Here is a 17,434-nt window from a genome sequence, read left to right as displayed (position 1 = left end):
AGCACAAATCCTGAAGTCTCTACTGAGGCAAAATTTCCACTGACTTTAATGGGACTGAGTAAGAGCTTCAGAATTTGTCCTGTTGTACTGAAATGGTATTTCATTTTGCTGTAAAATAGTTTCAAAATACTGTAGCTCATCTTAAATGTATGCCACTCTTTTAGCATTTTAAAATTGCTTTGATAAAGAATAGGTGTCCACAATAGGTGCCAATAGTACCTAAATGGGGGAGGGAGGGGGAGTCTGTTAGACAGTTCTTTAATCTAGCTTTCAAAGATGTAACAACATCCAACAGCTGGAAGCTGAAGCCACACAAATTTAGACTAGAAATAGGATGTAATTATTTTAAGAGTCAGGGTAATTAACCATTGGAACAACTAGGGATGTGGTGGTTTCTCCATCACTAGAAATCTTGATTTAAAGTTTGGATGTTTTCTAAAAGAGATTATGGGCTCGATGCAGGAATTTCTGCATGAAGTTCTATGACCTGTGTTATGGAGATCAGACTAGAAGATCAGACCAGTCCCATTTGGCCATAAAATCTAGTGATATGGGCGTGGTCTTGCCTTCTTTAGTGGACAAAGAAAGTTCAGTGTGCTTCTTAATTTCATATTGGGATAGATCCTGCATGTGCATCACACATGCACAACTCCTGTTGGTCAAAATTCACTGCTGGCATATTCAGGAATAACTCCAGTAACTGCACTTGCTTTTGCCAGCAATGAATTTGTCCCATTGATTTCAACAGGAATTGTGCACATGGTACACCTTCAAGAACTAAGTCTTTTACTTGTGTTAAATATATTCTGAGAATGACACAGCCAAATGTTATACAATATATTTCAACTTTTGTGCTAGAAGTATAGAATATTACTTGTGTATTTAGATCACTTCAATAATTCTCTAATTAAATGTGTATTTATAAATATAAGGAGGAAGTGCCTGGAATCATTTTTATGAACTTGAGAAGAGTTGTCAATTAAATCTTCCAATATATATTTGGGTGTTAATATTGCCTGCATGTTTCATTTATTATCAATAGAAAATTAATGGTAGATCTGTTGGAGGCCATCCATGCTTTCCCAAAGATTATTAACTTTCTTGTATACTCTTTCTTTATATATAAATGGTGTAGGGCTGTCATATTTCACTATACTAAAAACAGTCTGCTTGAGTAACAACATAAGTGCATTTACATAGTATATTTCATGGAGCTTCATGTTTTCATAATTTAATTTCCAAAAAAAAAAAAAGGATCTGAACAACTGGAGATACCAAGGATTAAGCAAATCCATTAGTCCTGCAGCAATTCAGATTTCTGAGGGGTAGATGTTTAGATCATTGTCTCATTTCCAGACAATCTGCTAAATTAAACAGATTTTTTTTCTTAACTTTAGTTGTCAGTTACACAGACTAACAGCTGCTCAGAATTAAAACCTTAATTGTGTGTGTTTTGCTGCAACTGTTAGAACTAGTTAGCAACCAATGTCTTTTTTCCCCAGCAAATGTAAAATCTAAAGACAGCACTTGTGTACGCTAATTAAATTAAAGAGATGACAAGACATGCAAGCATTTTAAGCAATCTTTCCATGGTATTAAAAGTCTCAGAAGAAAGATAATTAGAAGCTTAATAAAGAAGATTTTTAAGATTTGATGAGACACCAGCAGTGTTTTTACTTCCATCTTTTGCCTACACTGTAACTATAGGCAAAATTCCTATGGCCATCAGTGGACTTTCACATGACTGGGAATTCCAAGATTGACCCTCACAGTAACTAGTACGTTTTCCTGTACATTGTGAGGGAAAGTATCATCTAATAGTTGTGATGGGTCTGTTTGAGAGCAGAAACTGTGTTGCTGTGCAGTAAGCTAGGACACAGAAAGGGCTTCCTAGAAAACCTGCTTGCTATAAGCAAAAAGGAAGTTTTGTAGAAATCATACTCTTGTGTTTGCCCTTCAGTATTTAACCAGAAGTAATGATTTGAGCTGTGGCTTTTTCAATCATCCAGAGCTATTTTCAGGAACATTTGGATCACTTTGTTGCTCAGATGGGATGTAATCAGCCTGAAACTTTGATCTTTAACTCTAAGCACAGTATCCAAAAAAGGTGATGCATTTAAAAGCAAAATATAATACGGTCTGAAACAGTTAAGGGCCAAATTGTTCTTGGCCTTTGTGTGGCTGGACAGGAGAATGGGACCCCTTCCTAACTTGGCATACCCCCTGCAAGAATTAGGGATAATCACAGTCCTTGCAGTTTGGAGTCCACAAAGTGCTGCATCCCAAATAGAGAAAGCGAGGGTGAAAGCTCTGTCCTCCTCTGTACTGGGCTATCTCGTAGGCTGGGCATAATAGGAATAGTAGATGTTCCATCCTTAGAGCAGCCCGTGCATGTTCTGTACACAGAAGAATTCAGCATGAACACAATGCCTCCCTGAACAAGCCAGGAGGCAATGGGGCCCTGCGCAATCTCTATTCAGAGTTACACACTCAGATAGACAAAACAGTCTAGACTCGGTTTAAAAATAAATAGGAGAGGAAAATAAACAGTAGCAATATTCAAATCCTAAAACCAATATTGATATAAGATTCAGAATGCTGTTGTACAGAGTGAACTAAATGTTGGACTCCTGAGTCAAGCAGAGCTCCCACTGACGCCAATGGGAGTTTTAAAGGAGTCAGGACTGCAGGTCTGATTCTCAGTTACCTTTTACACCACTTTGGCAGTGTAATTTACTTATCAATGACAAAGCAGTATAAAAAGGTCTTGGTGTAAGTCAGAATCCTCCCTGCAGTTTCTCTCACAATACGTTTAATAATCCTTGGAAATCAAACAATGTTTGGTCAAGCATTTGTTTGACTATGAATCATCACTGGCAAGATTTCTCGTAGGATGTATTGGCGTGATGGAGAAAGAGTTTTCTAACATAGGCAGTTTAATTAAAAACAAACAATACATGAAATTAATGTCATGCTCCCAGAAACAAAAGCGGAGGGCCCACATAGAGCCAGATCCTTGTCTTCAGGGGCACTGCCGATTAAGGAAATGTGGCCATGCATGCAGAAGCTCTGTGAAACATGAATAAAGGTGTCAGAACCTGGCCCTACCTGAATTAACAATTCATTGTCTGTTTTTTAAACAAGTTGCAAGAAGTTTAATAGAATTACATATGAATAACATGGATAAAAGATGTTGTTCAAGTTATCAGTGACCATTTTTATTGTGATTTAAAGGCACACAGTCAACTTAAAAATGCCAGGGCCTGATCCTGCAGTCCATAAATGAATTGAGAGTTGGTCTCTAAATATCTCCTTAAATCCAACATTAACATGCAAAATATGGTCCCGATTTTTCAAAGTGCTGATTCCTCTCAGCTGCTCTAGCATAACAGTTAGTTAACAAATATTGATATAAACCCTACCTTATGTGAAGTCAATGGTAAAAAAAGTCTAAACAAAATTAATTAATGATATTTTCAAGTTATTCTGTTCATCACTATAATTGAAAAGATCTTTGTCTTTGACCTTATTCATAATAGATTAATAAAACTTTCTTTACAAACAATAGCTTAAAACATGATTTTGTTTCAATTTTATAGTCTTTGTCATATTCAGATTTTCATTCCCAGGAACTGTGAACGCGGTTCATTTCTAGGTAAAGATATAGGTCTGCTCCTGTTGTTTACTGCACAGGGGTAATAGGCTGAAAAAAGTGTGCGTGAGTGTATCTATAATTAATAGTTTCCTGATTGTAAATGTCAAATTTGAGGATAGGTAAGTTTTTTCAATTTTAAATAATTTCACAGTAAACATGAAGCACATTTTTAGATGAAAAATTTACGTCAGTATATTTCACCATAAAGAATATTTCTCCTTAAATAACTATAACCTACATATGAACTTTTTTCTCAGATTCTCATATAATTAAGTTCTCATACATTGTGCTATATTTTTTCCTATAGCTGTGCCTCTCCTTTATGAATAGAATAATATCTCAAATCACAAGTGATTCTTATTGAATATTGTTCCTTAGTATGTAGTAATTGTAATTAGCCTGCTTTCTGAAGTGAGTAGTGAGTCTTTCTCAAAAGCTCTCCTTTTTAAATGACTAAAAAGTTGTGTGTTTTTTAGGTTTTGTTTGTGAAACTATTTTCTAACATTTTCTTGTCACTCCACCATGAACCCTTCCCGTGGATAAAGGGGTGAAAGATACACCAGGATCAGAATCCTGTCTGTACACCTCTACCCCAATATAACGCTGTCCTCAGGAGCCAAAAAATCTTACTGCGTTATAGGTGAAACCGTGTTATATCGTACTTCCTTTGATCCACTGGAGTGCGCAGCCCCTCCCCCCCAGCGTGCTGCTTTACTGCGTTATATCCGAATTCGTGTTATATCGGGTCGCGTTATATCGGGGTAGAGGTGTATTTAGTTTCCATACTCAAATTATGCACTAGGCCCAGAATTTGGCTCTAAAGTTCTGATTGTAAAAAGCATGCAAATATCCTTAGACTTCAATGAGAGTTGTATGTGTAGAATCCAGGACATGACGTAATAAGAGGAACTTAATAAAATTGTCTCAGAAAATGTCTGATAGTAGAGGGTTCTCTAATCTAACAGAGGCATAGCAAGATCCAGTAGTTGGAAATCAAAGCTGGAGAAATTCAAATTGAAAACAAGGCACACATTTTTAACTGTAAGGGTAATTAACAATTGGGAAAACTCAACTAAATGGATTCTCCATTACTTGCAATCTTTGATTTTTAAAAGTCTTTCTAAGAGAGATGCTGTAGTTCAACCACAATCTATTGAACTTCATGTGCAAATTACTGGGTGAAATTCTCTTGTCTTTGTTTTACAGGAGGTCAGACTAGATCAGGAGTCGGCAACATTTGGCCCGCAGCTCGCCAGGGTAAGCACCCTGCTGACGCGTCAGGTTCGGCCGATCGCGGCCCCCACTGGCCGCGGTTTGCTGTCCCGGGCCAATGAGGGAGTCGAGAAACCGCGGCCAGCACATCCCTCGCCCGCGCCACTTCCCGCCGCCCCCATTGGCCCGGGACGGCGAACCGCGGCGAGTGGGGGCCGCGATCGGCCGAACCTGCCCCATCAGCAGGTAAATAAACTGGCCCGGCCCGCCAGGGTGCTTACCCTGGCAAGCCGCACACCAAACGTTGCTGACCCCTGGACTAGATGATCAAAATGATCCGTATTGTCCATAAAAAGCTATGAATTTAGTATCTCTTTAATACTTTAAGTGACCATTTTAAAGTATCTTCAAGGTTTCCAGTAGCATATTGTTTAAGGTAACTAATTTTCTTGCTCTTTGGGTGGTTTCATAAATGATGTTTCTCTGTATTTAAGGTTATGTTTCAAATAAGATGGTAAAATTATTTATGGCCAAATTTTGTTGTAGGATTTATACACAGGCCTCTCATTGACTTCAGCGCATCTGGGGACAGAATTTGTCTTTAGTTTATACTCTAGTTCTGGAAAAGGAATTCCTCATCTTCATAAGCACTGAAAAAATAAGTAGATCTTCCTTAAGTTGTCTGAAGAGACATTTTCACCCATTAATTGAATTCCTTCAGAACTTCTCTGTGAACGAACTATTGCCAAGTCATAATTTGCTTTTCTACATAGATGGTTTTCTTAGCTTACTTAAGAAATAGTGTTGGAAATGCTTTTTCAAAGGAAAAGAATAGGCATGTAAATTAATGTAGTGAAATGTAGTTAGGCTACTGAAGATGTCATAATTTTCAGATACTGACCAGAACCATTGATTTAGAAAAAAAAGGTAATAGTTTATAGAAAAACTAGAATGTATAAATTTATCAAATTTCTGAAAGTAAAAAATTAGCAATTTTTAACTGCACAAATTTTGTTTTCTTTCCCCCTCTAGCTGCCCCTCGACAATGTATTGAGCTACACTTTGATGAAAAATATTCTGTAGAGCCTTCTTGGGAGTGTAAATTTGATCACATTGAAGTGCGAGATGGACCTTTTGGCTTTTCCCCAATCATTGGACGTTTCTGTGGACAGCAAAATCCACCTATGATAAAATCTAGTGGCAGATTCCTGTGGATTAAATTTTTTGCTGATGGTGAGCTGGAATCTATGGGTTTTTCTGCTCGATATAATTTCACACCTGGTGAGTACAAACGTTACACTTTTGGCAAAAGGTTTGATTTTTACAGCTTGCTTTGGTGGTAATGTAGAATTGTGACACACTTCAATATTTTTAATGGGAATATATTTTAATTTCAAAGAAAATTATATTTTTTTATTTAAACTCCTGATGCCCAGTTTGTTTATCCATTTTGCACAACACCCAGCTTTTTTCACAAAGGTTATTTTTCAGTACATTTTTTATGATAGCTAGACATCTTGAGCAGAAGGACTTGTGTAATTGTAAAACACATTGTTTTCAACAGAATTCTATTATAGGAAATCATTTAAAATCCTTTATCAGGAAGTATACAGTTTATATTTGATCGTTACGCTGTTTTGTTTTTCCTTCGAAGTGATCAGCAATAAAAAGTATTTTAATTTAAAAAAAAGAATTCTCAGAAAATTACATCACTGCTTTTTTACTTTGCTTTATTGGAGAGGGACTACCCTATACCTCTGCTTATTAGGGGAGATAACTGGCAAACTGCTGCTTGCATTCCAGAAGGAAGTTTAAGATCCAAAGAATAATGTGTTCAGCTAAGTGTTCCAGCGAAAGATGTTTCCAAATCTCATTTGCAGTTGTACAATTACACTTTCTTTGTCAGTTTGTCTGTTTAATTTATTAGAGTGAAATAAAGATTTCTAGTCATGCTTCCAGTTAAATGTTGCCTCAGATCATTACAATAAAAAAAATTATTTATTTTATTTTTTGGCTGCAGTAGCACTGCACTGCAGTCTTTAGGATTTCATGGCATTCTATAGGGTCTCTGACATATGGAGCAATGACTCATATTTTAGTATAGTTTGATCAGAGAGGTTGTACTTGTAATTATTTATGTAATTTTGTCAATTATGTAACCAATGTTTCAGTTAAATTGTATTGGGTGCAGCAATATTCTTTTAGAACATGAGCAAAATCAGTCAGACACAAATCCTGCTTGCTTCCTTATTCCAGTGGTACCATAGAAGTTAATAGGACTACCTGTGTGTAACTAAAGCAAGCAGGAGTTAACCTCAAAGGGCTCTACACAGCTTTATTTATCTGAAACAAGTACAAGAGATAACATACAATTAACTGGGTTTCAACTACATATTAAGCGGAAGGATATTGTCTCTTGAAGGGGAAAATGTACCTACAGGACATGAATTTCACATACACAATAGAAGGACTACTTATTGATGTCTGTGGGAAATTCTTCAGTAAGCTGGTGGGCGTATATAGCCATTTGTTTGTTTTTCTATAAACAATTGTGAATGGACAGAACAATATTCCTTTGAAATTTTACTGAAGAGCCACATGTGCTTCTCTCTTAAAAATTGGATTAGCTGTGATCTGTCAGTAACAGAGGCTATGTGGGCTTCTAGCATATTCCCTCACCTCCCTGCTTCAGAAAAAGTACTTAATTCTAGATCTCCATATTCCTCATCTTTCAAAGGAGCTATGGTGCTTTGGTTGAAAGGGATGGTGTTAGCACAATCCACAACTTATTCCATCTAAAAACTTCCCAACTGAAAAAAAAAAAAAAAAAAAAAAAAACCTATTTCAGGTATCATGTTCTATTCCTCATTCCTCTTCCACTGATGTGAGTTTTTTTTCTGACTAAAAATCAATGCCAGTAAATTGCTGTAGCAGCATAAATTACTCCAGACTTCAGGTGGAATAGCTCTTTTTTTGATAGCCTTCTATATGAGCACTTGGAAAAAATAAGCGAGTCTAGGAATACAGGCCATAAATAAAAGTATAATTCATCTGGACACAATTCAGAATAGTGTTGTCGTCTTCCTTACCTTTGATTTGTGTATTTTGAAGGTCAGGGATAGTTAGATCCATAGTCAGTTATAACTTAAAAGAGTGGGATGTAGGGGTTCCCACTCCTGTCTTCCTGGATGAAGATGAAGCTACATCTTTGAACTTATATACTGTGTGTGTGTGTGTGTGTGTGTATATATATATATAAATCAGATCTACCTCATGTTTTTAGCTGGGGGACTGGGACTGAGGAGGGGAAGCAGAGAGAAGCTCATCAGCAACACAGGAGAAGTAGGGTTGAGGATTATAGGTCTTCTATTACCAACTTGGAGAGGTGATTAGGGTGTGATAATACTATGCAACAGGGCTGGCTTCCATGAAAGGTGAATTTTTTTCTCCTTTTCCCCACTTCCGATGTTTGTGTGTGAGGGATCAGAGCTGGATTTCTCAAGATCTGTAGCCTGAATGTGTGGGTAAGCCATAAAGACTGACAACCCCAGGGGAGTGTTAAAGAGGAGCAAAGGGAGGAGTGGCTGGCTCATGTGCCTCTGTAAATTGCACATCTGAGCCTCTAATGTCACTGAAATTATACTCTTCCTGTGCCATAACTGTCTCTGATACTCACTTTTTTTTTTTACAAAGTAAGGATCAAGGGAAAACTGACAACAAGGCTTGCAAACAAATCAGCAGAAAACAAAGAGATTTAAACAGAGGGACACTTGGAAAACATTGATACATAAAGAGATGTCAGGATTATAATGGACAGCAAATGAGATTGGAGCTTGCATTGTGGTTTGGTGGAAAATGCAATAGATGCAATCAGAGCTTTCAGTGCAGAGGTTTCACGTGATAATGGGAGACTAAAATTCCTCTTTACGTCTGGATTGCCTCAAGAATGCTGCATTCAGTGCTGGGCATCTCAGTACCAAAACAATGCAGACAAATTTGAGGGGCATTTAGAGAACTAAAACAAAGGTGATTATAATGTAGGGACTGATTTATAAAGAAAGATTGAAAGAAAGAACTGTGTTTAACTTGGCTAAATAATAAAAACACAACTGATTATAATTACTTGAAAGTTGTATGCATGAGGAGGGAGAGGAACTGTTTAGGTTGTCTAAAGGGTGTGTAACCAGGCCAAAAGGGATTAAGTTAAGAAAAGAGAAATAGGGCTGAATATCAGGACAAACAAACTTCCTAATGGTAAAATCTATTAGTCTGGGGAAATTATAGAAGCCCCATTAGTTGAGATATTTTAAATCTAGGTTGGATGAAGTACTAGAAAGGAAATGATATAGAACAATCCTGGCGGAGGAATGGATTAATAATTTACTAGTATTGGACCTTTTCTGTCTCCAACTTCTTTGATTCAAGAGAGAGAAAGAGAGAGAGCTGCCCAGGAGGTATTTGGAAACCTAAATTTTTGCACACAGACTCTGCTGTAGCTGTTTAATGTAAAGGTTCCAGTGCAAACTTCAGAAGACTCTTGTGGATTTTATTCATTAACAGTTTTTGCTTTTTTCTTCTTCTTTTTTTTTTTTTTTGTGGGGAGAGGGTGGTCTGGCATCTTGTGACAAATGATACCATTGTCATACTATTTAAATGGAACTGTAGCTATTTTCTTCTAATTAGTACTCTGAAATTACAAATATAATGTAAAGCTTTCAGCATGAATAAACTCAGAAATAAGCACACTACAAATATGATGGTACACACAGACCTGCCTGTCTATTTCTCACTACTAACTGAGAGAACTCTTTCAAATTACTGCATTTTGCAAATAAATCTTTTCTAAGAAATAGTAGAAAAGCAAAATGTGGATTAATGAAGTCATATGTACAAACTCCTAGTTTATTTCTTTGTTTTTTACTTTTGAAATTTCAGATATTTGGGCTGAAAAAAAAAGTTACACTGCTTTTCTGTTAAATGTCTTATGACTAAATATTTGAGATAACAGAATGCAAGGTGGTTATACAAATGTTGAAGCATTTTGAGACATGTAAGATATATTTTTTAAATAAATGTACTCATTGCCCACTCTTTCAATTTTATTTTTTAATTCTCTAGCTGTTTTAGTTTAGGCCTACATGGAGCACTGTGAATCTGTGGAGTTCTTCCAAATTCACAAACCAGTGTTTTCACTCTTTTTTAAATTTTTTTGTTTGTTTGCAAAATGTTCATGAAAACTGAATGATAAATGTTGTACTCAATTTTTAGAGCCCTGAGCATGTTGAAGCTGCTATTGTCTGGAAAGGTGTCTCAACTTGTGCATATGTTTTTGGTGGGGTCACCCTGTACAGACTACCCGCTGATTTCCTAAAGGGTGGTATTTTAACATGGTCAGACAATCACTGACTACTCCCATCTATGGCTCCCGTTGTACCGTCAAAGCCTTTTCCTCCTTCCATATAGTGTACCTTTTCTGAAATTCTCTCTCATCTATCCTCTGTGTTTGGTTACATCACACAGACCCATTCTCCACCCCGACCTTGGAGCTGCTGTGGCTGTGCACTTCTTTGGACTCATCTTGTTTAGAAAACCTTATTACATTAAGACACATTAATAGCATGATGTTAACTAACTTATCGTTGTCTACAAGGAACAATTAGTTAGCTAACATCTAACATTGTTATAAAACAATGCAATTTCCTAGTATAGACAAAGCCTCTGAGATCTGCAGCCTTCCTGATGCTATAATATAGTTAATTTCACCAACCTAACCTTCCAACATCTCCACAGTTTCTTGCCCAGCTCCTCTCCGCCTCCCCCGCTCTCCCCTCCCCCCCCCCCCCCCCCAAGTATGGAATTATGGTTCTCACACTGTTCTCTAGGCCAAGGCTAAATACATTGTGGCAGTGACTACAGCGCTAAGACAAGCTCCAGCAAATGTCAAGTTACAGCAAAGTAGTCGACCTCACTCCGTACCTTGGGTGAAATCCTGGTCCCATTGAAGTCAACGGCAAAACTCAATCTTCAGTAGAATTTCACCCTTGTGTGCAGCAGGGGCAGGATTTTCACCACCATTGCACCTTCTATGCCATCTTAGGTAGTTACTCTATGTAGTCTTCCTCCATACTGATTTTCAAGTTTGTGTATGTGTATATTTCTTTCGGCTTTTTATTTTTAGTTTTCTCTCTCCATATTTTAGATGTGCCTCTTTCCTTTCTGACTCTAAACCAACCAGGATATTTTTCAGTATGGCCACTGTGGAGTTTTGGGGTTTTTCACAAGGGAACTCAGTCAGGACTTTAGGAAGATCACAATATATAGTTTATATATATTCAGCTCAGCGACTCTGAGTATGGTGTTACTGTTTAGGTGGTTGTCTCAGAACTGCTCACAGCTCCCCCTAATATATCTGTTCAGCTAAGCTGGGTCTAGCTCTTAAAGGGAAATCTTGAGAGCCACTAATTCCAATCAGTTTCTGGAAAAATAAAGAGCCATCACAAAGCCATGCAACCTGGATGAAACTGTTCATCACCCAAAGGTTCACAATGAGTATGGAAATACGGAAAATGGGTTAAGTGGAACCCAAACTTTTTTTTTTTTTTTTGAATGTCAGGGACTGCAAATTAGTTCTGATGGGGGGAAAAATGAGTGAATTTGTATTAATCTCATTTTGGAAAGATTTGCAGTACTCTAATGCACAGAAATTCAAATGGTTATAAATAGCTTTTTCAGGTTATACATTTGCAGAAGGACAATACACTACTTCAGTGCCATTTAAATCCTGTTTAGAGAGATTGAGGTGCATAGACCTTGTGATGGCTTTCCACAAGGGAGTGAATTTCACTTTGATGAATAAGGCATTTTGTATTTGCATGTTGTAATAAAAATCATGATTCACCTGCAGAGACTTTTCTCCAAGTTCTGTATGAATCTCACTGTGTTCTGTAGTGTTGGCCCATATGGGGAGCAACTGCAGAATCAGGTCCTATATCACTGCTTAATGTAGATGATATGTATAGATACAGGGCCTGATCCCGAGATGCCCTTACACAGCCTCATGGCAGCAGACAAAAACCCACAGGAGAAGCCTCCCTTCTCCTTGTGTAAAAGGGCCTCTCAATACAGCAAGTCCCAGCAGTTGTTGAGTGGTGTTCCCGAAAGTTTAAAGGTCTGGAAGAACTATAAATTCTCCCTGACTTGAGCTGGGTTTAAAAATAAAACATGGGCATGAAAGCCTCTGTTGCACTCAAACACTAATATAGTAAGTGTTTTAGAAATACCTAAATCAGATAAGGAAGGTCCTCTCATGGATCAGTAACTGGGTATAAGACAGGAAACAAAGGTTAGGAGTAAATAGCAGGGGTCCCCGAAGGATCTGTACTGAGACCAGGACAATTCAATATATTTAGAAATGATCTGGAAAAAGGGGTAAACAGTGAGGTGGCAAAGTCTGCAGACAATACAAAATTACTCAAGATTGTTAAGTCTAGGGTGACCAGACAGTAAGTGTAAAAAATCAGGACGGGGGTGGGGGGTAATAGGAGCCTATATAAGAAAAAGACCCCAAAATTGGGACTGTCCCTATAAAATCGGGACATCTGGTCACCCTAGTTAAGTCCAAAGCTTACTGCAAAGAGTTACAAAGGAATCTCACAAAACTGGGTGAATAGGAAACAAAATAGCAGGTGAAATTCAGTGTTCATTAGGAAAAGGATAGATAATAAGACAGAAAATATCATAATGCCTCTAAATAAATGCATGGTACACCTGCACCTTGAACACTGTGTGCAGTTCCAGTTGACCTATCTGAAAAAGGATGTATTAGAATTGGAAAAGGTACAGAGAAAGGCAACAAGTATCATTGGGTTGAAAAATGAATTCTATTAGTTCATGGGGGATAAGGCTATCAATGGCTATGCTCTGGATGCCTCTAAGCCTCTGATTCCTGGATACTGGGACTGGACTGGAAGGGATGGATCATTCAGTAATTGCCTTGTTCTGATCATTCCCTCAGAAGCATCTTGCATCTGCCACTGTTGAAAGACAGGATAGTGGACTAGGTGGACCATTGGTCTAATTCAGTATGACCATTTTTCTGTTAAGATTCTTATGATACCCGACTTTTCCCAGACTTAGGGAGTAGAGTAGAGTTTGGCCTAATATATGGAACCATACTACCATGTTACTCGGTGCTACCTACAAAGGAATAGAATCCCCATTCCTCAGATCAGCAGTCTGACACTTCAAAAGAGAATAACTCTTGAATGAACTCAGAAATACGTCTGAAAACACATCTAGTATCTTCAAAAACATCCAATTTCTAGAATGAGCTGTGTGGGTACAGCAGTGTTCTGTCACTGTTTCAAAATATCATAATACTGCTCACCACATAACTGCTTCCCTCATTTTTGTGTGTGGGGGGGAGGGGGAGAGATACAGGGGGAGGAAGTGACATCACTTGCATCCTGCTGCACGAATGTCAGTCAAGTGCATAATAGCTAAGTACAGTTTCAAACTAGAGGTGGGCCTGAACCTAAACCCCAGATTTGAACAGCTCAGGGGCTTGTGGTAAGTTTGATTTGTAAATCTGGATACACAGCTTAATGTTGTGGGTTGCTCATCTCTGTTTTAAAACCATGTCTCTCCTGTGCTGTGTCTTCTCATTGACTCTCATTTTGCCCCAATGTTTAATAAGCAAGTAAGAATGGTTTAGCATCAACTGCATGGGAAGCCTGTGCAGTGTGTTTTTTCAGGCTTCTGAAAAAACCTAGTTCTTAATGAGTATTTTCAGAGGCTTAATATGTATTAGCATGGTCACCCCCACTCTAGTTATTAGTTATCGTTCCTGACCTCTCCCCTTCCCCTTTTTAAAAGTTACTTTATTTCTTCTAAGACAATACCTTTAACCTAACATATATTTGGTTAATAGATTCTGAATACTTTTCAAAGTCACTTAGTTACAGTTCACATCATTCCCATATCTGGCAAGTTTTTCTTTTTTCTAATAACCCTTACCAGAACTACTCCAGGATGATTATGTTGTAGTTTCATCCTGGTACTGCTGTGGTGTATGGTAATTCTACACTTGGTGATGTGGATGTCTGCAATGATTCTGCTGGAACTCAGGCAGTTCTTTTTCCTTCCCCACTTATGACTTCTTTAAGAAGTTGAGTTTTCACTCTGATGTCCTGTATCAACAGATATCCCAGATGCCGCAAAGACTGCAAGTAAGGCTTGACAGTTGCCCTTGTACTTCTGATGGTCTATTTTCTACACACATGATTGTGGCCCTTCTGCAGGAGCAAAGGAGGGTAATATCTCTTGCTCATTTTAAGCTGTTGCACTCAATTTTCTTATGGACTGGTTGTCAGGCTGTCCATTTAGAAGACAGTGGTTTTGTATGCCTGCCAAAGATATTTTTTTTGTATCTCCTTATCTTTCTTCCAGTTATATTAGTAAATCTGGTATTTGCTTAGGTCTGAGTAGCTGAGGTCTTGTGGGACATAAAGACTGTTCACGTTTCCATTAGCGTCTGTTCCTCTGTTGATGTATGTGACAGACACATAATCTCCTGCAATATGCTACAAAGATCTTTTTGAATTAGGTTTAGGTATTATTGTGTCAGGATTGCACGTAACCTTTCAAGGTGGGAGATGTGATAGATGTGGAACCTGGGAGTTCAAAAGATTATACAGAAAATGTGCCAGACAAGTATGGACTTTTGGAACAATAAGTGTTAAGTGGATTTTTCTGGGGAATCCCTAGAGAGAGGTTAATGCAACTTCCCCAACTCTGGTTATGCAAGTACCCAGCCTTTTGAAACCATGCCCAGAGGAGTGGGTCATTGTCTGTTGATTACCCGTTACAGAAGGCCAAGATCAAAGCAGTGTAAAGAAATGGCTGATCTGACCACTCTAAGTTCTGGTTCTGGATTTAAGAGGGATGTAACTTGTAACCATAGAAAACACAGCTATGAGGGTTATGAAGGACTAAAACCTACCAGGTTGGAGTTGAGGTAACCTCTGGTGAGATTTTTAGTATGCATGTAGGGTTTTTATTTTCTCTATAATTCTTTGTCTTAGAAATTAATGTACTTCCTTAGAAAGAGCTATTTGGTAACTTAGAACTGGTCTTAGCCCTCAAAGAGAAAACAAAGCACACGTGCTGGCCCTTTTTTGGCAATCTGGCTTGCTGGGGTATCACAGCAAGGTGGGGAGCCATGCAGCTTTAAAGTCACCAGTCAGAAGGGAGTGAGACGTGTGTCTCTGTCCAAGAGAAGAGACATCTGGGAGCCAGAAGCCTAAAGTGGGTGCCCCTGGTGGAACATTTTATCAAAATACCGGTGTGATTACCCTGAAACCATGACAGTTTTTAAGATCCAACAAGGATAGCTATGGCTCCTTACTGACATGTTTAGCTTTCTTTGACAAATGTTTCACTTTGAGTAGCTATTTTGGAGTTCCTATTACTCCATGGTTATTTTGAGAAGGACGTGATGTGTGCAAACTGTGGTGAGACTTAGAAAATTTCTAAAACTCCACACCTGAGAATTGGAAGTCTTTTGCCAGCAGTCAAAATTTCTGATTTTCTACATCCTGTTTACAGTGACTTTTATAAAGATAATTGTCACTGCTAGTTGTTTGATAGTGTTGAAATGCCCATGAATTTAGTGTAGTAATCAATTAATAATGTTTGTCAAATTCAGATTTGTTTTCTAAACTTTGCTACATTTTCTCTGGGATTTCATGACCCTACAGTGTGCGTGATTTAAGAATATAGTTATGTGAGCGCTCATCCCAGGGCATCTCTTGTCCTTTCCTTACATTTTTCAATATTTAGATAACTGTTAGTGAGCATTTTTGTTCAGCTTTCTCCTTTTATCAAAATATCGTCCTCACTAATTTATTCATTAAATTGCCTATGTTGGCTCAGTTACTGTCAATGTGACTTAACTCTTTTGGGGATCCTTGCAAAAACCTTTCTGCAAAATGGTTCAACATGAAACACAACTAAATTTGGAAGCAGTAATAGGTATGTGCCTCATCACATGAATATCCTATTCATCAATCTCACTAATGATATTAGTGTGGCTCTGCCTACCAACCTGTTGAAGTATCCACTAAATGTAATTCTTTCAACTTCACTACTACATTTGAGTTCCCATGGTACTAAAGACAAGACCCAAATCATATTCACAGAAACTTTTACATGGACTTCGGTAGCACCAGGATTTGCCCCAAACCATTTTTAAACAAACTTTTACCTGGCTGGTAGGAGATTTCGGGATATATCATGTTTTGCTCTCTCTCATATCTACCCATTACCACAGTATATGAGCACCTCACAATCTTTAATATAGTTAACCACATAACTCATCTGTGAGGGTGGAAGTACAATTTATCCTTCCTCTTGCCAAGCCTTTTCTCTCCATAAATATATCCAACTATAAATTACTGAGACGTACTCAAACTTAATATATATTAAGAGCAGGGAGTTAAGGTTGAGAGTACATCTCAGTAACTTGAGGGTAAAAAAATATACAGGGATGTTACTGTCCCAAACACAAGTATTACTAATCAAGAAAATTCAAAGCTTTTAAGTTAAACTCAAAAGAGAGCCAAATGTAGGCTTGTAGACTTTAAGGCCAGAAGGGACCATCATGAGCATCTAGACCAGGGGTCGGCAACGTTTGGCATGCGGCTCACCAGGGTAAGCACCCTGGTGGGCCGGCCCAGTTTATTTACCTGCTGACGCAGCAGGTTCGGCCGATCGTGGCCCCCACTGGCCGCGGTTCGGCGTCCCGAGCCAATGGGGGCGGTGGGAAGTGGCGCGGGTGAGGGATGTGCTGGCCGCAGCTTCCTGCCATCCCCATTGGCCCGGGACGCTGAACTGCAGCCAGTGGGGGCCACGATCAGCCGAACCTGCTGCGTCAGCAGGTAAATAAACTGGGCCGGCCCACCAGGGTGCTTACCATGGCTAGCCGCGTGCCAAACATTGCTGACCCCTGATCTAGACTGACCTGCACTTCACAGGCCACAGAACCTCACCCACCCACTCCTGTAATAGACCCATAACCTCTGGCTGAGTTTCTGAAGTCCTCAAATCTTGATTTAAAGACTTCAAGTCACAGAGAATCCACCATTTACTCTAATTCAAACCAGCAAGCAACCTGTACCCCATGCTGTAGAGGAAGGTGAAAACCTCCCAGGTTTCTGCCAATCTGACCTGGGGTAAAATTCCTTCCTGACCCCAAATATGGCAGTCAATTAGACCCTGAGTTTGTGAGTGAGACTCACCAACCAAATGACTGGGAAAGAATTCTCTATAGTAACTGAGTCCTTACCATCTAGTATCCCATCTTTGGCAGTTGGAAATACTTGCTAATAATAGTTGCAGATGGACCATATGCCATTGTAGGAAATCATCCTACCATGCCCTCCATAAACTTATCAAGATCCGTTTTGAAACAAGTTAGATTTTCTTGATCTCATTACTCCCTTTGGAAGACTGTTTCAGAACTTCACTCCTCTGGTGGTTAGGAACCTTTGTCTACTTTTCAAACCTAAA

The 17,434-nt window shown here is 38.6% G+C and overlaps 1 protein-coding gene across 9 annotated transcripts in view; it reads left to right on the top strand.

Annotated features, from left to right (window-relative positions):
* The window catches only part of NETO1 (neuropilin and tolloid like 1), an 88,405-nt gene that overhangs the window by 13,492 nt on the left and 57,479 nt on the right, over positions 1-17,434 (top strand). For all 9 annotated transcript variants that reach the window (XR_008443742.1, XR_008443740.1, XR_008443741.1 and 6 more), the window contains exon 4: positions 5,900-6,148. Coding sequence is in view for 6 of the 9 variants with exons in the window: in XM_054017180.1 (XP_053873155.1) it covers positions 5,900-6,148 (249 nt within the window). In the remaining 3 variants the exon portion in view is untranslated. The remainder of the gene's footprint in view (positions 1-5,899; positions 6,149-17,434) is intronic.

Source organism: Malaclemys terrapin, chromosome 2 (genome assembly GCF_027887155.1).
Source record: "Malaclemys terrapin pileata isolate rMalTer1 chromosome 2, rMalTer1.hap1, whole genome shotgun sequence".
Lineage (NCBI taxonomy): Eukaryota > Metazoa > Chordata > Testudines > Emydidae > Malaclemys > Malaclemys terrapin.
The sequence above is the reverse complement of the archived record's forward strand: the minus strand, read 5'-3'. Positions and strand labels throughout refer to the sequence as shown.